Source organism: Geotrypetes seraphini, chromosome 3, assembly GCF_902459505.1.
Source record: "Geotrypetes seraphini chromosome 3, aGeoSer1.1, whole genome shotgun sequence".
NCBI classification, from domain to species: Eukaryota; Metazoa; Chordata; class Amphibia; order Gymnophiona; family Dermophiidae; genus Geotrypetes; species Geotrypetes seraphini.
In genome coordinates this window covers 349,223,463-349,244,627 of record NC_047086.1, presented here as the reverse complement: position 1 = coordinate 349,244,627, position 21,165 = coordinate 349,223,463, and the positions used below count along the sequence as shown (strand labels likewise).

The 21,165-nt window shown below is 43.1% G+C and overlaps 1 protein-coding gene across 3 annotated transcripts in view; it reads right to left on the bottom strand.

Moving 5' to 3' along the window:
* Positions 1-7,517: 7,517 nt before the first annotated feature.
* Positions 7,518-21,165, bottom strand: part of LOC117356935 (putative deoxyribonuclease tatdn3-A) — a 47,294-nt gene continuing 33,646 nt past the window's right edge. For 2 of the 3 annotated variants that reach the window (XM_033936900.1, XM_033936901.1), the window contains 3 exons: positions 15,271-15,383; positions 13,046-13,126; positions 7,518-8,085 (listed from right to left, as the gene is read on the bottom strand). In XM_033936900.1, coding sequence (XP_033792791.1) covers positions 7,942-8,085; positions 13,046-13,126; positions 15,271-15,383 — 338 coding nt within the window. In that variant the 3' untranslated portion in view covers positions 7,518-7,941. The remainder of the gene's footprint in view (positions 8,086-13,045; positions 13,127-15,270; positions 15,384-21,165) is intronic. The other variant, XM_033936902.1, reaches the window with a different exon arrangement.

The following is a 21,165-nucleotide window of genomic DNA, read 5'->3' as shown; positions in this document are numbered from 1 at the left end:
GGAGAACCCCCCCCCCACTTTACTTCAGACTTTTTGCACTGCTGTTGGGGGTGTGTGGGGGTGCAACCCCCCCATTCTAGAGAAATCTTAACTTTTTCCTAAAAAAATCAGGAAAAAGTTAAGTTTACTCTATAATGGAGGGTTCCAACCCCCCAATCCCCCCAATGGCAGCGCAGAGTATGAAGTAAACTGGGGGGGGGGAGTTCCCCACTCACACCCCGCGTCGGAGCTCTTTAAAAGTCACTTTTTAGGTGGTGCGCTGGTGTCTTGCACCGAATTGTCGGCGCTGCAATGTGGGCGCGCTGAAGTCTCACGCACGAATGACTATGAACCGTATATTATAATAACCTGAAGAATGAATTTGGCCTCTGAAAGCTAATTAAAAAATGGATTAGTCCAATAAAATGGTATTTCCATATATTCCATTTTTGTTTTATTTCTATTTGTTAATTTCTAAAGTGGTGATTATTATTTGTCAGTTTTTTTACATCTGCTATCTTTATATTTTGCACAGTATTAGGGAACATATGTTACTGTTTCTTTGGTGTTGCATTGTATGCAGACTCTGGCTTCTTGGCTGTTTAGTTTAACCTTTGTCTACATATATCTCTTTAGTTTGAATTAAATGATGTGATGGCCATGTTAGTGTACTTTGCAAGGTAATATATAGAAAAAACACCTCCTCCCCCCTCCCCTTTATACAAACCCTTAGCACAGTTTTTAGCACCGTTTTCAACAGCTCCAACGCTTATAGAATTCCTATGAGTGTTAGAGCTGAAGAAGGGTTACTTTCGAAAGCCCATCATAAAAGGCATTGAGTTAGTCCAATAAAAAGGTATTACCTGATTTGTTATATTTCTATTTATTATCTTTAGTTTGTGAGTACTTATTCCATACTGGGCGAGGGTATATCTGTGTTCTGTGTGTATGAAAAGGACGTGGTTTTCTGTTAGCATTGACCATGCAGGATTGATCTGTATTAATCTGGCTTGTTTAATTTTACAATAAAAATTGATTCATCTTTAAACTTAAAAAGCTGTGTCATTGAAAGTGAATCTAATTGAAAAAGCATTTCAATAGGCCAAATCGAATCGACAAAATTTTCCCTGAATCGGGCAGCTCTAGTAACTAGAGAAGAGTTAAGCCAAAGATGTTGAGTTCAATGAGTCACTGAAGGAGAATGTTGTGATCAACCAAATTAAGGGCAGCAGATATGTCGAGGAGAATAAGGCAACATCTCTTCCTCTGCCAAGGATCAGTTTAATGTAATTCATTAGTCCAAGGAGAGTTTATTCAGTGGAATGGTAAGAGTGGAAGACACAGGGAGCCTTGGAGTGCTGGGACCCCACTTTGGACTCCTTTACCTTGCATGCTCAAAGTATGCATGAGAAATCCTGGCATTCTTGGAGCAGAAAGGAAGCAGTGGAGAGTGGTGGCACCATTGTAATTTAATTGGTGGGGCTTGGCATCCCTGCTAGCAAAAGTACCGCTAGCATGCCTGCATGTGGGGGGCAGGAGAGGAATACCTTGCCCCTCCAGTCCACCCCTGGCTCCCCCTAAATTGCAGGGCTGGCTACACTACTGGAAAGCATTTGTGTGTTCAATAAAATCAGAGAGCTGTTTGGCCACAATTTTCTCTATAATCATGGGAATAAACAACAAGTTGGAAATGGGTCTCTAGTTATTTACTGAAGAAAGGCCATCTTTGGAATTTTTAATACAGGGTGGAGGATAAGCTAGCTACCATCATAGACTGCAGGTATAGGAAAAGAGGTTGAAGGAATTTTATGAGTAAATATACAGATAACAAGACATTATGTTATGAAGATGGTTTAATTAGTGATGAAACTATCTTAGGCAACTGTGTCTCAGAGGGAAGATTAAAAGAAGAGAATGAAGAGGCTGTCACACCAGTGCCCCTGATATGCATAGCGAGCCCATGGAATCGTGAAAAAAAAAAACTTCTGGCCCTGCATGTCCCTTCCAACCAAAAGATCCTTCAGGACTTATGTGGCTAGCCAAAAGCCTAACAGGGTCATTAAAGATAGGTGCAAGAAATTAGTCAGTCAGAAATGGCAAATTCAATAGCTTTATTTCAGCCACTGGCCAAATGAAATCCATAACACAGGTGTCAGCTTTGCAGTATCAGAAAAATACTCATACCATGAAATATATAGTTCTCATACAAAGCAAAACAAAAATCAAAGTTTCTCAAGCTTGTCAGTAATGGCTTTAAACACAGTCCCCTTCACCAGAGCAGTCAGTTTATACACTTTAGGCTTGCAATTTCACTCAGGGGTTTATTCAAAATGAGCACTGCCAACCCTTGGCCAGATAATGAGGAAAAAAATACAACTCACAGCAAACTGGGTAGCATAGCATGAAGATACATTAAATTGCTGCACTTCAGCAGAACCTTTCCTCAAATAGGCTGTTTCTTTATTAGCAGAACTTGTGCTCTGAATCACAGGCATTGTTAGAAAAAAAACTTAAAACAGCTCAGCCTGTAAAGTTTTGTTCAGAGCCAACGTTCTGGCTAAGTGCAGAGATTCTAAAGTACATTTCCTTCTCAAATGTTGCTGTGGCAACTACACACAGCTGTGGGAGTGAAACGTGATTGCCTAGCCTGGCTGCTAGCAGGGAAAAAATATATAAACTTGTTTGAACCCAAAATCAATGCTTTCATTTTGATAAGGCAGAATTCAAAACTCAGAATTTGAGGAGAGGAAAACCAAACTCTCCTTAAAGGAAAAAACAGAGCAACCAGCAGGTACAGTTCAAATGAAAAACTTATCTTGCAGCTCAGTGTCTGCATGCAGGAAAACAAAATACATACATTTCTACTGCACTTCCATGTCCACAGGAAAAGTTTCAGCTCCTACCAGACTCTCCTAGATGTCCATTGTTTTTCCTTGGTCCTGCTCACAGATTCCAGAGGAAGAAACCACCTCCTCAACCTCTGCCATATGCCAATTTGTGTCCACAGCTTCCTTTGGCTGGTCAAGAATCCTACTCTCTCCCTCTTGCTCGTCAGTTTCTGCTTCACCCTTGCCTGCCTCCCTACTCTCTTCTGCCTCTCTTTTAGCTGTGGAGAGCCACACTCCCTGAGCCTGGCTGGGGCAGAGTTCTCCACACCCTAGCTTGATCCATTTGCCTACCTTCAGCTTTCTTTCCAGCCCTTGCTCTTAAAGGGATAGGCTGCTGGAAAGGTAGTAATCTCCTGGCAGTGTCTGGGACAGTTTTAAACTGGGTAAAGCTTTCCTGCCTGTCCTTTTCATGCCATTCCTCATCTGATGCAATCTCTCTGTCTAAATGGTAGTCAGCTAATTCTGCTGTCTGAGTTTCAACTTGATCAGCTCTCCTGCATTGGGGTTTAGCAGATTTCCTCCCCATTTTTGAGACAAAACCAGAAATGGAATTGGGTTTGTCACAATGCAGAGAGGGATTCGATGGGGGGCATGGAGTGGAAGTGATCAAAGGTTGGCAACTTTATCATAAGAGCCTATTGCCAGCTCTTCAGCTGATGGAGAATGTTGTCTAGGACCAATATCTTAAGTATTTATAGCAAGTATTTATAGGGGCCAGTCTTTTGGTTCACGGAGATATATCCCAGCCCCCACCCCCTTTCCACCTAGGAAGGAGAACTTGCAGCCGAGTCCAGCTAAACTGAGTTTAACAACCAAACAAATTTGTGGATCATTTATTGTAGGGCACAGTATAGGGGTACAGATTAATAAAATTACTCTCACACAGATAAAATTCCTCTCCTTGTGCACCCAAATCCAGTGCTTAGAATCATATGAAGAGACGGTACAGGAAAAAAGCTGAGGTTAAAATAAGCATGGTTTAGGAAGTGTTTAATTCTTTCACTTTTTTTTTTGTCTTTCAGATAAGTGTCATCTGGTGTAATCTTGAGATACACAGAACACTGGTGATTTCCTGTGCACAAATAATAGCTATTACTTACCAAATTATCAGTCACTCTACCAAAAAGAGCTTAAGAGAACAAAGAAATTAGCAGCGCAAAGACATTTCAAAAGGAATTGCTTATACCACCAAGGCCATCAAAGGACACACACGTTGGATGTGGAGTCTCTACTTCCTAAAAGTGTTACCTATAGTACTGTTCTTAGGCCCCGCTGCTCAAAAGGTTTCCATGCTAGTATGACTCGTTAAAGCAGTCTTACTTGGACAGAAACCCTCCTCCCGCTGCACAAAAGGATTCTTGGTGGCAGCTACTGATCCTCGAAGCAGGATCTTATGCAAATGCATTTCAGGGAGCTCATTAGTATTCTAATGATCTTTCCTTGTGATGCATAAATGGGAATGTTCCCCCTCCCATTTGACAAATCGTGGCTGAAATTTTCTGGCAGCTCTGGAGCTGTCGGTAGCCATTGTGCGTGTGTGGTGTGAGGTACACAACACACAAACAGCTGCACCCATTTATTTTAATGGGGGCAGCTGTTATGCGTGTTTTGTGTACTCAACACATGCACAAGAGCTGTGTCCGTATTGTGCAGCTGAAACAAAAAAATACTTGGAGGTCCTGGTGCTGCTACTTCTCCACCGCTGCTGGGAGGAGGCCGCCAGTCTATTGTTAAGAGTAGCCACTCTGGGCTGCCATTGATTTAAGTAGATTTGTCCAAAATAAAAATCCATCAAAAGAAAAGCACGAGAGGCTTTGTGCTAGTCCTGTTTGTCTGCACTTCAGTTGCGTCCCTGAAAATCATGGTCTTTAATTATCCCCAGTCCCCTGAGGGGTTGGCTGCAGCAGGTCGGGCTGATTGACATCTGGGCTGGCCAAAGCATATCCCCCTTTTTCCGGGTTACTCGGCATAAAAAGTGTACAATTAATTTGCATGCTATTTGTGTAGAGCATAACCTGACAAAACTAAATTGCTCCGAACCCAATATTTTTTTACCGGGTTGTCGGAGCTTTGAGAATCTGGGCCTGAGTGTTCTATGGTTCTTTGTTTTTACTTTTTCAAACATACAACAGCTGTGTGTTCCCTTTACTCAGAGTGGATGTGGCCTGTAGAGGAGAAGAGCAGCTTGACTTGAATGTCTCCTGTTCTAAAAGGAGATATTTTTCTCAAATTCTCCAAAAGAAAGTCACAGGGATTTTAACACTTATTTAGAATATCCTATGTATTCTTTAATCAGGATACTTCCTACAGGGTTCAACCCCAAATCTCTTTAATCCAGCTCAAAAGAAGAGTATAAAGATTTCTTTTCCTCTCACAAAAATAAGCCTTTTTTTTAACAATCTGCTTCCATAGGAATGGAAGGCAAACCAGTCTCAGGAAAATGTTTATAAAAAGATTCCTTGTGTTGTATTGTGACATCGATCTTGCCTTTTTTTGTTTTGCCTTTAAAGAGTGCCAGATTTTGGCCCAGATTTTGAAAGCAGCGCCATTAGGAAGATGCCATTAGGCACTCTATTGGCACGTAAGTTAATTGTTTTAATTGGCTATAAATGGCGTGGTATTTGACTGTGCTGTTAAAAACCAATTAAAAATAAAAAGTAGGTGCCATAAGGCGCCTACAAAACATGGCACCGGAATCACATTTACACAGATGCTTAGTGGCGCTGAATGTCATAAGAGGTGTAGTTATGGGTGGATGCACCAGGAAGGGGCCTAAAGCTCTGGTTATGGGTGGATGCACCGGGAAGGGACCTAAGGCTCTGATTGGCCCAGATGCCTAAGGCCCCTCCTGGGAGGGGAAGGCCCATTTTAGATGACGCAGGCAGCTGGGAAGAGGGATTCCGTGTCCCTCTGGGTCATCTATTTGAGGTAAGGGGGGTCACTTGCCAGCAGGGGAGAGTGGACATGTCTCCCACTGTAGGGGGAGGGGGTTGGGTCGAGTTACAGTGGGGATTTTAAGACAGCAGGAGAATGGGCATCTTTCCCGCTGCAGGGGGAGGGGCTTGGGGTCAGGACACGGCAGGGATTTTAGGGCAGCAGGAGAGTGTGGGCATCCCGCTGCAGGGGGAGGGGGGGTCAGGTCAGGGCTGGGATTTTTGGGCAGCGGGACAGTGTGGGCATCTCTCCTGCTGCGGAGGGGGGGGGGAGGGTCACAGCTGGGATTTTAGGGCAGTGGGAGAATATGGGCATCTCTCCTGCTGCAGGGGGTGGGGTTGTTGGTTGACAGTGGGAGAGATTGAACATCTCTCCTGCTGCTGTTCTGCTTTTGAGTTTTCCTTTTCTTGACGCATTTTTTCTACGCATGTGCCCATTGCTTTCACCAGCAAAGGGCACATGGAAATTTAGCAAATCTTTTCTGTTGTCCATCAACCTCATTTGCATGTGTGATTTTTTGAAAATATCTCGCTTTTTTAGATTCCCTATCAAAACGGTTGCATAGAAGACTGTCGCTTTTTAATGCGAGTATTTGAGAATCCTGGTCCTAGTGTGAATGGTAATGCATATTCATTAGGGATATCCTGAAAACCCAACTGGCTAGTAAGTCCCCAAGGACAGGTTTGAGAACCACTAACTTATGGTATGCAAATCTATCTCATGCATACTCATTATGGCTATCCAGAAAAAGCAACTGGTGAAGTTTACCTTGAAAACTCTAAGTTTCTCAAGGATCAGGCTTAGGGCTGTTTTCACATTTCTATTCTGCTGAACAGGATGATCTAGTTCCGGCTTTGCCCTAAAACATGCATGAAATTGTAATTCTTTAATTTTCTTAAACTTAGTTGAAGGAATTGATGTGGAGACAAACTGAAAAAGTAGTAAGAGAGTAAAAAAAGTGCATAAGAAATAAATGGAAAGAGAGTATTAAAAAAAAAAAGAATTTTGCTGCCTGTAGAAAATAAAAGGTTAGAAGTGGACCATGGAATAAACTAAAGAAAATTGTGTAAGTTTAATGACCTCAATGGGGAATATCTAAATGTTTAAGGGCTCCTGTGTTTTTAGCGCGCGCTAAAGATTAGTGAGCGCTAATCATGCGCTAAATGAAAAATACTAACGCAAGCTCTATGGAGGCATTAGCGTTTAGTGCATGCGTATTGTAGCGTGTGCTAAAACCACTAGCGCACCTTAGTAAAAGGAGCCCTAAATCTATGTATGCAGTCACAGGCAGCAGAAAGGGGTGGTGGGCCTCTGGGGCATGGCCCTACCAAAATTTTGCCCAACACAGGATCAGCAACTAAAACTTTGGGAGGCCTCTTCGACCAAAAAGATGTTTGATTGCCCCTTCAGTGCAGCAGGGCAATGTCAGAGCTCAATCAGCCTGCCCTGCCCTGCCCTGCTTAAGAGTATCAGTGTATTACTCTGCCTTCTGTTTTTTAACTTGCATTGATCATGACACATAGACTTGTATTACTATTAATACAAAAAGGGTCATAATGTGCAAAAAAAATTACAGAGCTGTGTCCAAATGCAAATATTGCATTACATTACAGATTTCTATTCCACCATTACCTTACGGTTCAAAGCGGATTACAAAAAGAGTTATGGAAGAAGGGTTACAACGTTAGATCAGAGAAGGTTTCCAAGAGAGGGAAAAGTAGGATCTGGGGTTAGGGAGGGGATGGTAAGAGGGGGGTTAAGCTTTATCATGGTATTAAGTTTTATTAAGGGATTTCTTGAAGAGTATAGTTTTTATTTCCTTTCTGAAAATATATGCAGATTAGTTCAAATCACATTATTACATACATTCCATCTTAAATTGGCATTGGCAGGCTAACATGCTTGCTGATGTTCCCACTCTGATCTCCGCTCATTTGTGTGAAGAAGAGCTTGCTGCAGCCTGACCCCAGACCTTGTCTTCCAGATTTGCAAAGGAACTCCAAGCCTCGCTGTCTGCCCCTGTCCTGATATTCCTCTCCTCCATGATGCTAGCAACCCCTAAGGGTGCTCTTCCCACTCCCAGCCACCATGTATTGGCCAAAAGAAAATGTCAAATCTAGCTGTTTATGGTCCAGCCATATCACTCTTTCAGCTTTTGACAAACTCTAGGGAAGAGCCTTAAGGCATTCTTTGTCGTCACCTCACGGACTGTTTCTGGCGGTAATCCTTTCACTCCTGCAATGTAGCAGCAAGAAATCTTGATGTTCTCTGGCACATTTCTTTCCTAAAAACAGAAAATAATTTCTAGATGGATCCAGTGAACTATGCAGAATGCAGTAAGTATGGAAAGGTTATGTGGCTTCTTGTATCAGAAGAGTAGTTCCAGCTTTATTGCTTAACTAGCCAGATACCAAAGCTGGAGCCTGCAGTGATTCAGATTCAGCTTTATCGGCATGACAATTTTACGTGCGTTGCCAAAGTAATACATTACGGAGGTGATTTTACAAAGCTCTGTTTCCTCATGTAAAGCCTGTGTAACTGTAGACACGCTAGTATTTTATAACAGCAGTTCCACACGGAGCTTCCTCCTATTTGTGCTTAGTAAACATTAGCCCAGTGCCTAAATTTTGATGCTCTTTCTTGAATCCACCCCCTGGAGTAATTGCACACATATTCACTTATTCATTTGGCATTTGTGTGCTACTAGGGCTTATTCTAGGAGCTTATTTTATAAATAGACATTTTCCAGAGGATGCTTAAATTAAGATGTTTTGCACAAACACACACAAAAATCTAGTAATGAACATGGCCACTTTCAAAACAGGAAAACGACCATCTTTTTGTTTCAAAAATCGCCATTTCTCAGATGTGTTTTTCCTCTGTCACTCCGTGCATCTATCTTTTTGAACCATTTTTGGAAAAAAAAAAAAAAAAAAAAAGACAAAATTGCAGAAAACCACACAAAACAAGCCATTGGGATATAGGAGAGGCCAGCATTTTTTGTAGACTAGCCACAAAGATGTCCCAGCAGAGCAGTGGGGCACCCTAGGGGCACTGCAGTGAACTCCCTTATATTATATGGTGAGCCCTTCAAAACTCACCCACAACCTACTGTACCCAAATGTATTCTACAACAATATCCTGCAAGTGTCACCTATATGCAGGTACAGTGGGATTAGGGTAGGGTTTGGAAAGCTCCCAAACTTCACCATAAGTGTAATAGTTAGAGTGGGATATGGGCCTGAGACCCCCATCTCTACACCGACTACCAGGTCATTCCAGGAACCTGCTTGCTGCACTAATAGGACCGACCATAACATCAAAAGCTGTCATACTGGCAGGAATCTACTATTTCATTCACAACTGTGGGTGGGTAGGAGGGGGGGGGGGGTAAGGTAGAATCAGGCCTTCATCCCTCCAGTGATGATGATCTGATCAGTTTGGGAAACCTTTTTTGACACTTATTCATTATTAAAACATGTCTAGCCTTAAACATCCAAATTGTGTTCCATCATTGCAGAAAAACATCCAAATCATAAGCCCACTCTAGTTCCACCCAAAGCATGCATCCAACATGTCCACTTGAGATTTAGACAAGGTGCAGACAAATAGTATAGAAATCTGTCTACAAAATGGATTTTGAAAATAGTGATTTAGAAGGGTTGGTGATAAAAATGACCACCTGCCTCTTTATGCTACTTTTTGCACGTTTTTCTTTTTTGAAAATGAGCCCCAAGGATGCCTATGTTGCCCTTTATAAAACAGGTGACTATTTGGGCTTTCTATATAGGGGTCTTGTTATAAACGTGGAGGGGCATAATCGAAAGGGACGTCTAAGTCTGTTTACGTCCATCTCGCAAGTCGTCCAAAGTTAAAAAGAGCCTAAGATACATTTTCGAAAAAAATTTTTTTTTACTTTCGAAAATCGTCTAATTATATGTCCTGCCGATCTGATCGTCCAAGCCACTAAATCGTCCATCTTTATACCACATTTCCGTCCAACTTTCCATCCAAATCCAAAACGCCTAGAACAAGCCCTGTTGGACGTGGGAGGGGTCTGCAAAGTGATGGAATGCATACCCAGACCCAGACATGCCACCTAAATAGTGGGGTACCTTACAGGGCACTGCTGTGAACTACATAAAAAGGATGCCATGGCTTCTCCTCACTACAGCTCCCTTATAGGTAACGGTGATCCCCCCAAACCACCTCCAGAATCCCCTAGACCCACTTATCTACCACCCCAATAGCCCTTATGACTGCAGGAGCCACTTATATGCCAGTACAAAAGGGTTTTGGGGGTGTATAGGGCAGTGCACATGTTTCAGTATCAATGTAGTGATTACAGGGACTTATGGGCATGGGTCCTCCTCTCTATGGGTCCTTAACCCACCCCCAAGATGACTTAAGCTACCTCTGGGCTGGACGACAAGGCTTTCCTATGCCAGGCGGCCAGGTGATGATGGTCTGGAGACTGAATTTTAAAGTTCTGAATAAAATTTTTATGGGGGTGGGGGGGGGGTTGGTGATCACTGGGATAGTGTGTGGGGATCTGTGTTATGTGTTTGCAGTGCTTATCTGGTGAGTTTAGGTGGGTTTTTGAGAAGTAGACCATGTTTTACATGGTCTAAGTCACAACGTCCAAGTTCCGTCTAGGCTCTGTTGTTAAACTTTCGCTTATACATGCTGTACGACTAAGTCTAAGCCGGCCCATGTCCCGCCCAACTCTCGCCCTCGAAATGCCCCGTTTAGCTTTGGACATTGAGCGGCACTATGAAGGCTTAGGTCATTTATAAATACGTCCAAAATCCATTTTTATTTTCGGCGCTTGGACGTTTTTGAGAAATGTTCGTCCAAGTGCCGACTTAGGCCGGTTTTTAGATGTTTTTCTCTTTCAATTATGAGCCCCTTAATGCCTAAGTGGCCAAGGTAACCAAAAAAATAGTAATAGTAAATTATGAGATATAGAGGCTACAACAAAAATTCATAGGTTTTGGTGCTGGTTAGTATTGCACATGATCAGGCAACACTTTTTTTGCTTACTGGAAGGATATGACATTTTTCTGCTCTATGTGCTGTTTCTCCTCTTCCCCCCAGGATTATACTGTGTTTTTCTGCTCATTCTTTTGTGGAAATTAATGTGTTAACTGCTAGAGCAGGCACAGTGCAGTTCACTACACTGTACTTCAAAAGGAGAATTTATATTTTATTTCACAATTTATCTGCTAATTCTGCTTATAGTGCATGATACATTGTAGGCAGTCTATTAATTTTATTCATATACAATTTATAAACATCTTTATTGCGGGGCATTCTAGAGGTAGGAAGATCCTAGATTCTCTACAAGGAAACCCATTCCAGAAGTGTTTACAAATGGAGAGAGTGTTTCTAAAGGTAATAGAGGGTGATCATCACCATTCAGGAGACCAATTAGTCGTCAGCAACAAAGGGGTCAAGCCTATATTATGAATAGTGATATCTTTGATTAAATGCAATTATATCAGGGGTCTCAAAGTCCCTCCTTGAGGGCCGAAATCCAGTCGGGTTTTCAGGATTTCACCAATGAATATGCATGAGATCTATGTGCATGCACTGCTTTCAATGCATATTCATTGGGGAAATCCTGAAAAACCGACTGGATTGCGGCCCTCAAGGAGGGACTTTGAGATCCCTGAATTACATCTAGTGAATAATTGCTGATTTTCATCTGGGGTGAGCTCAAGCTAGAAAGTCATGCTGCACTCTGCTCAATCCAGAACCGGAAGCCCCTACCATTTGTTATTATTTTGTAAACCACGGAAGGGCAGTATGTTAAATAAACCAAAAATCACGTTCAATCAAGAATGTATAGAGTGCAAACACTTATCTTGTAAGCAAATACAGAGATCCAAGCCAGTCTTATGAGAGCAACAGGACCATCTCATTATAGAGATATTTATTTACATGTGTTATCATAAATTTTAAATGATTCTTTTCCCATTCCCACTCAGGATGAAACTTTTTTCCTGTGTTCACATGATTGTTTTGCAGTGATTGTTTTTTTGGAAAGGTGGTCTTCAAATGACAGAATTAAGTGAAATTAAGTTCCAATAGTCGCGCAAATGTTCAAACAAAGATATACTTTAAAAAAATAAAAAAAAAAGTCAAGCAGTGGCACTGGAAACCAAAAGAGGAGCCACAGCTTTCTTACCTGCCTTAAAAGTTAAGACTCTGTCATTCCCTCCCCCCATGGTGACCGGCATGTCTTTCTCTTTTTTCCACTCCTGTGCCAGTGACTGGCATGTCTCCTTACTGGTACCACCTGGAAGCTGCTTCTGATGCTACCACTGACACTGAATATACCACTGATACTACCAATGAAGTACCATAACTGCAAGCTGGGCCACTGAGGAGCCTTGAGCAATTGCACATGCTCAAGGCCTATCTTATCCTGCTAGGAGCCAGCAGACCTTGAGCATGTGCAGATGCTCAAGGGCCCGTACCATAAGAACATAAGAATTGACGCTGCTGGGTCAGACCAGTGGTCCTTCCTTCCTCTCCCCGCAGTAACTGCCATGCCTTCCCCCTCCCCTCCCCTTTCTCATTGGCCAGCATTTCTTCTTACCAGTACCAACGCTGACACAAAAGTACAGTAACTGCAAGCTGAGCATTGAGACTAGCCTTACCTGCTGAACCGGAACGTACGCAGGTAGGGCTAGTCTCAGGGCGCTGGGGAGAGGAAGGAAGGTCAGAATTGTATGTCAGCTCACTGCTAAGCTAAGATCCCAGTTTTTTAAATTTTTTTCTTTAAGCACAAAAATCTCATTTTATAGTCGCGTACAGTATGCGGCTAGGAGAAGTTCCTGGCTGCTTAAATCGCTTGTGTAGGGCTATTAGTGCCATTGAATATCAGCGCTAACCGCTAAACTAAATGCTGGCTATTTTGTGAATGGTCCAGGGGTACAGTCGACACTTTTATGGTAAATGCCGATATTCAATATTTAACTGCTTAAGTTAAGTGTATAAAACTAGACTGCTTATGAGTCAGTCCTATCTTTATGTGGCTTTGCTTAGGTGGTTAAAAGCCCAATACTACACTTAACCACATAAGAGATAGCCAGCTGCATAACCCAGATATTCAATGTTGGTTCCCAGAAGCATCCTGGCATTGGATGTTTGATGAATAATGCCGCCGGCAGCTACATAAACACTCACTACCAACGAAGAGGTTTATTACAGAATTAAACTCCCTAACTATACAGTACCTGATGGTTTGGCCCAAGAGATGGGGAGTCTGTTTCCAGGCAAATGTTTTCCAGTGGGATGTGCTGGATTAACTTCACCCTCTGTGATAAATAAAGAATCAATATTAGAAAATTGACTCTGCTAAGACAAGATGGTATTACCCATCAGCTTCACTGCAAGAAGAAACTGAAAATGGAGCCAATAAAATAGAAAAGGTGGTATACCAAATTCATGACCCTTTTATTTATCCATCCCCCTCATGCTGGAGTTTGGATTACCTCAATGACACATTTAGAAGCATTTTCAAAACTGCAAAACGTTCTAAAACCCAAATAAGATAGCACTGGGATGTTTTTCTCGTTAAAACGTCCAAGCGCTGATTTTTGAAACAAAAAAGTTAAGTGTTTTGTGGGAAGTTTTTCCTCCAGAATGTCTAGCTGATATAGGGACATGCTGGAGACGTGTTTGGGGTGGACTTTGGGGTGGTTTAGACTTGAATATCTTGTGGCTATAAATTGAACCTTTTGCAAGACGGCCTGGATGAAATTTGGACGTTTTAGGGTAGACTTGTTTTAGAAGTGTCTAAGTGCCAAAAAGGTACCCAAAATGACCAGATGACTACTGGAGAGATTAAGTAATGACCTCCCCACACTCTTCCAATGGTCTTAGATCCCCTCCAACCTTCCTAACATTCAAATTAAACAGTACATATCTGTCTCTAGAATAGCAGCATCTGGTATAGGAAAGCCAAGTACAGCATCACACAGGTGTCTTAAGTAGCCACATGGGTGGGTTAGTGAATTATAGAGAGGATGAGAAAGGCCCATAAGCCACTCTAACCACTACATTTATGATGGAAACTATGAGCCCACCAAAATCCTACTATACTGTCATATAGGTGCTACCTGCAATAAGGGCAATAACGGTGGTAGACAGGTGGGTATAGTAGGTTTTGGGTGAGTTTTGGAGGGCTCACCATACATTATAGGGAGGTTATGGGGCAATAGCAGTGGTAAACAGGTGGGTATAGTAGATTTTGGGGAAGTTTTGGAGGGCTCACCATACATTATAAGGTGGTTATGGTGAGATGTATATCTGGCACACTTTCAGTGAAGTTCACAGCAGTGCCCTCTAAGGTGTCTCACTGCTCTGTTGGTCAGTTCATTACAATGCTGGCCCCTTCCATATCTGAATGGTGCCAGTTTGGACATTTCGGATGATTCTGTGATAAAAAATGGAGTATAAATTTAGACATCCTGGAGGTCTAGACGTCCAAATAGACAATTTATGTAAATTTCGACGTCTAATTTGAAAATGGCCATTTTTTGGCCCTCGATTTTGGAAATTTTGCTGGAAATGTCCAAATCGGATGTAGACATTCTGTTCAAAAATGGTTCCCATTATCTTCTTTGGTTTCCTTCACACCTGTTTGTATTCACAAGATAAATACTGTATTTTTCGGTCCATAAGACACACTTTGCCACCCCCAAAAAGGTGGAAAAGGGTGTGTGTCTTATGGAGCGAAGATGACACCCCCCCCGGTACCTTTGGAAAACACCGTCCTTTCCATTTAAAACACCCCTGCCCATTGGCCCTTCCTTTAAAACACCCCCCGCCCCACAGTACCTTTTTAAGTGTCCTTAAGCCTAGTGATCCAGCGGTGTATGGGCCGACAAGAGCGTGCTGTCTGCACTGCTGCCTGGGCATGTCCCGCTTTCGGACCACCACTAGACCACCAGAGGTGAGGGGGTGGTAGGTTACAGGTTAGGGAAAGAGGGATAGGGTGTAGAGCCTGGCAGGGAAAGAGGGACAGGGTGCAGAGCCTGTCAAGGAGTGTGGGGTTGGGTGCAGAGCCTGGCAGGGAGTGAGGGAGACTGGGTGCACAATTTGGTTCAGAATGGTTTTCTTGTTTTCCTCCTCTAAATCTGGGGTGCGTCTTATGGTGAGGTGCGTCTTATGGCGTGAAAAATACGGTACATAACATACAAGCAAGCAAGCACAGTTAATATGGATTAAGTATTTTGGATTGGTAAAAGCTCACTTAAATAAGCCACATGATGAAGATAAATAATCTGTACATGACACGCTCATAATGATTTCCAGGAATCTGGTCTGCAGCATCTTTCTTCCCACAGACTAAATCACACCCATACCCTAGTGCATCTGAACTGTTTGCTTTTCTTCCTCCCTTAGACTAAACATCTTTGTTCTGATTCATGCTTGTGCAAATTTGCCCAGAACATACCTGGTCATTTCTTGTGACAGCTGGGGGAAAGGAGAAGAAATAGCCAGCCTGTACACCCTCCAGGGCTGCTGTGAGCCTGCCGGCAAAGTTATGAAGCAGCACATTCTGTATACCTGGCATAAAAATACAGACTGTTGTACTAATCACCTTTGTTTTACTTCAAGCACTAATTTCAACACAAAGCTGATGTGGTTAAGTGAACACTCAGACCCGCAGCTGAGGTCCAGTGAAACAAGTTCACGGAGCAGCTGTTAAGGAGACCATCATAGTTGTTCACAGTCTCCTCCACCAAACAAAGACTAAATAACAACAAATCAAACTTAAATAAAAATAAAATAATAAATTTAACAACAACTTAACTTTGAATGGTGTAGATGATAAACATAACTGCTCCGGGCTCCTCCGTTATTCACAATACCGACCCCCCAACCTAGGTTTCACCCGCTGGCTTCTTCAGAAGGGGTACTAAAATTACAAGATGACTCAAATCAACACTATACCACACAGCTTGCTTACTTAATAAACACTACATTTTGAAATACTCAATGTACACACTCTCTCTGCGACTTACCGGTACAAACACTCCATACTGCACACACACGCACTGCTGACGAGAGGAACTTCCCAGCAGGCCACGCTTTAAATACACTCCCCTTTTACTACCTACTACATCATCACTCCTTACATCATGAGTGAAAGATTATAATTGAAACCATTCATAAGAACATAAGAACATAAGAACATAAGCAGTGCCTCCGCCGGGTCAGACCATAGGTCCATCCTGCCCAGCAGTCCGCTCCCGCGGCGGCCCAAACAGGTCACGACCTGTCCAAATCACCAGAAGGGGCCCCCATGCCACCTTGGTTTCCTATTGAGTCCTATCTTCCCATCAAAGTCCTAGCCCTCCGGTCTTGCACATGCACGACCTGGTCGGGTTTCTATACTTATTTTCTGGTTAGCTTTCTCAGTATCCCACGATCCCTTTATCCCTCAGGAATCCATCCAGTCTCTGTTTGAATCCTTGTATCGTACTCTGCCCAATCACGTCCTCCGGTAGCGCATTCCAAGTGTCCACGACCCTTTGGGTGAAAAAAAACTTCCTTGCATTCGTTTTGAACCTATCTCCCTTCAGTTTCTCTGAATGCCCCCTCGTACCTGTTGTCCCCTTCAGCCTGAAGAATCTGTCCCTATCCACCCTCTCTATGCCCCTCATGATCTTGAAGGTCTCTATCATATCACCCCTGAGCCTCCTTTTTTCCAGAGAGAAGAGCCCCAGCCTATCCAACCTCTCGGCATATGGGCAGTGTTCCAGCCCTCTTACCAGTTTCGTTGCTCTCCTTTGGACTCTCTCGAGTACCGCCATGTCCTTCTTGAGGTACGGCGACCAATATTGAACGCAATATTCCAGATGCGGACGCACCATCGCTCGATACAGTGGCAAGATGACTTCCCTCGTCCTGGTTGTTATGCCCCTTTTTATGATGCCCAGCATCCTGTTTGCTTTTTTTGAGGCCGCTGCGCACTGTGCAGATGGCTTCAGTGATGCATCCACCAGCACTCCCAAGTCTCTCTCAAGACTGCTTTCTCCCAACAATGCCCCCCCCAATTTGTAGTTGAACAACGGGTTTTTTTTCCCTATATGCATGACCTTGCATTTTTCCACATTAAAGCGCATTTGCCATTTGTTCGCCCAGTCTTCCAGCTTGTCTAGGTCCCTTTGCAGGTCCTCACACTCCTCCCTGGAGCTAACTCTGCCGCACAGTTTGGTATCGTCTGCAAATTTTATAACCTCGCACTTTGCCTCCTTTTCCAGGTCATTGATAAATATGTTGAAGAGTTCATTATTTAATCCTGCGGGGGCCAGGGTATGCCATTGGAATATGAACTTCTGCTCCAAATAAAGAAGATGTTGAGTGATATTTCCAGAATCTTTATAAGCACACATAAGAACAGTGTATTGTAATTCCTCAATAGAATGCTGTTGCTCAATCCAATGGCTCACCAGGGGGGCAGTTACTTGTTTGCATCTTATATTGCTCAAATGTTCGGCAATGCGAATTTTAATAGCACGCCGAGTATGTCCTATGTAATATAGTCTACAAGGGCAAATAATGCAATATATTACTGCAGATGACAAACAATTGGTACCTGTTCTTAGATAGAATTTCTTACCCCCTGTGTGAGGAATTACCACTTGGTCAGTGTTGAGGACATGAGGGCAATACACGCACTGATGACAACGTACATGAGGACCCTCTCTGTTCTGTTGAACAGGGTCACAATGTTTAAAATCTGACCTAAATTCCGGCCCCTAGTGTGGGCAAATAAAGGAATGTCATTCAAGCTCTCATGCACCTGCAGCACTAGCCAGTGTTTCAGAATAATGTTTCTGATTTGTTGACTTCGATTGGAATAAGGCAATACACATACCACGGCCCCACTGTTCTCCCTTTGTTGGGGATGAAATAGCCACTCCCGCTGACAGTTACGGGCTCTCTTCCATGCCCGTTTGACTACCCGGGGAGGGTAACCTCTCTCCATAAACTTTGTGTATAAAAGCGTGGCCTGCTGCTGAAAATCCCACTCGTCAGAGCAGATCCTCCGCAACCTTAAAAATTGTCCCATCGGGATACTGTCCCTGAGGGGTTTTGGACGGTAACTATGATAGTGTAGGAGAGTGTTCCAATCGGATGGTTTCCTATAAAGAGTAGTATCATAACACACTTGAGAATTAATCTGAGATTTTACTACTTGGATATCCAAAAAGGATACCTTATCACTACTTACTTCGTGAGTAAGAGTTATGTTGGAATCTGCCTGATTCAACTCATTTAGGAATTCCTCCAATTCGTCACGCTCCCCATTCCACAAAAAGAAGATATCGTCTATATACCTTCTCCATAGACCAACTTTACTAAACCATCTGGAAGTATAGACGTATTTGTCTTCGTATTCAGACATATAGAGGCAGGCGACGGACGGGGCCACCGTGGCCCCCATCGCCACCCCTTTGGTCTGAAAGAAGAACCTATTTGTGAATTGAAAATAATTTTGACACACCACAAATTCAGCTAAAGTTCCTACTAACTCCTTCTTTTGAACTGAAATATTGGATTTACTAACTACCTGCTTGATAATTGCCAAGGCCGCCGATTGTGGCACGTTGGTATACAGGGCGGAAACGTCTGCAGTTACTAACAATTTACAATCTTGACCCTCACATCTCTGCAAGCATTGCAGGAAGTGAGAAGAGTCCCGTACATAGGACTGAACAGTACCAACGTGTTTATAGATGAAACTGTCTATAAACCTTGACAGAGGTTCCAGCACTGAACCAATCCCAGCCACAATCAGACGGCCCGGAGGGCACGTGAGGGACTTATGGATTTTGGGGATGAAGTATATATATGGAATTTCAGGAAATTCCACATTCAAACATTTAAACTCTTTAACTGTGATAACCTCAGCTTGACGTGCTGTATTTAATATGATATCAATTGCATTCTTGATATCCTTAGTGGGATCGATGTCGACCTCCCTATAGAAGCTTACATCTAATAATTGCCTTAAAGCTTCCATACAGTATTGGTCATGGTCCTGTATCACTATCCCACCGCCTTTATCGGCGCATTGGATAATGATAGTGGGATCCTGCTGTAATGACCGTAACATGCTGAACTGCTGCAATGATAGATTAGAACCACATTTTAGTTGTGATTTTTCAGCAAGTTCAACGTCCCTCAATACTGCTCTCTCGAAGGCTGCTACAGAGACATCAGGTGCTCCTGGAGGAATCCACTTAGATTCTGATTTCATTCCTCTTGCTTCTATGGGGTCTGTTGTGGATGACTTGTCTGCAAAAATAGTTTTTAACCTTAATACCCGGAAGAATCGATATAGGGACGCTCGGGTCTGAAAGGCGTCATACTTGTTGACAGGTACAAACGAGAGTCCCTTAGTTAAAAAGTCCTCCTCCGCCCTGTATACCAACGTGCCACAATCGGCGGCCTTGGCAATTATCAAGCAGGTAGTTAGTAAATCCAATATTTCAGTTCAAAAGAAGGAGTTAATAGGAACTTTAGCTGAATTTGTGGTGTGTCAAAATTATTTTCAATTCACAAATAGGTTCTTCTTTCAGACCAAAGGGATGGCGATGGGGGCCATGGTGGCCCCGTCTGTCGCCTGCCTCTATATGTCTGAATACGAAGACAAATACGTCTATACTTCCAGATGGTTTAGTAAAGTTGGTCTATGGAGAAGGTATATAGACGATATCTTCTTTTTGTGGAATGGGGAGCGTGACGAATTGAAGGAATTCCTAAATGAGTTGAATTAGGCAGATTCCAACATGTAAGGTCATGCACCTCGGAAGCGGAAATCCATGCAGGAAGTACTTCTTGAACGGAGAAACTTTAACTAGGACTTCAGCAGAACGAGATTTAGGAGTAATCATCAGTGCAGACATGAAAACTGCCAATCAAGTGGAGAAGGCTTCATCTAAGGCAAGGCAGATATTGGGTTGTATAAATAGAAGTTTCGTCAGCCGAAAGCCTGAAGTCATAATGCCGTTGTACAGGGCCATGGTGAGACCTCATCTGGAGTACTGTGTGCAATTCTGGAGGCCACATTACAGTAAAGATGTGCGCAGAATTGAATCGGTTCAACGGACGGCCACCAGGATGATCTCGGGGCTCAAGGGTCTCTCATACGAAGAGAGACTGAACAAATTGCAGCTCTACACTCTTGAGGAACGTAGGGAGAGGGGAGACATGATCGAAACATTTAAGTACCTCAAGGGACGTGTCGAAGTGGAAGATGATATTTTCTTTCTCAAGGGACCGTCGGCCACAAGAGGGCACCCGCTCAAACTCAGGGGCGGAAAATTTCATGGCGACACCAGAAAGTATTTCTTCACAGAGAGAGTGGTTGATCATTGGACCAAGCTTCCAGTGCAGGTGATCGAGGCAGACAGCGTGCCAGACTTTAAGAATAAATGTGGAATCCCATGTGGGATCCCTACGAGGGTCAAGATAAGGAAATTGGGTCATTAGGGCATAGACAGGAAGTGGGTAAGCAGAGTGGGCAGACTTGATGGGCTGTAGCCCTTTTCTGCCGTCATCTTCTATGTTTCTATGTAATATAACTCTTACTCACGAAGTAAGTAGTGATAAGGTATCCTTTTTGGATATCCAAGTAGTAAAATCTCAGATTAATTCTCAAGTGTGTTATGATACTACTCTTTATAGGAAACCATCCGATCGGAACACTCTCCTACACTATCATAGTTACCGTCCAAAACCCCTCAGGGACAGTATCCCGGTGGGCCAATTTTTAAGGTTGCGGAGGATCTGCTCTGACGAGTGGGATTTTCAGCAGCAGGCCACGCTTTTATACACAAAGTTTATGGAGAGAGGTTACCCTCCCCGGGTAGTCAAACGGGCATGGAAGAGAGCCCGTAACTGTCAGCGGGAGTGGCTATTTCATCCCCAACAAAGGGAGAACAGTGGGGCCGTGGTATGTGTATTGCCTTATTCCAATCGAAGTCAACAAATCAGAAACATTATTCTGAAACACTGGCTAGTGCTGCAGGTGCATGAGAGCTTGAATGACATTCCTTTATTTGCCCACACTAGGGGCCGGAATTTAGGTCAGATTTTGAAACATCGTGACCCTGTTCAACAGAACAGAGAGGGTCCTCATGTACGTTGTCATCAGTGCGTGTATTGCCCTCATGTCCTCAACACTGACCAAGTGGTAATTCCTCACACAGGGGGTAAGAAATTCTATCTAAGAACAGACACCAATTGTTTGTCATCTGCAGTAATATATTGCATTATTTGCCCTTGTAGGCTATATTACATAGGACATACTCGGCGTGCTATTAAAATTCGCATT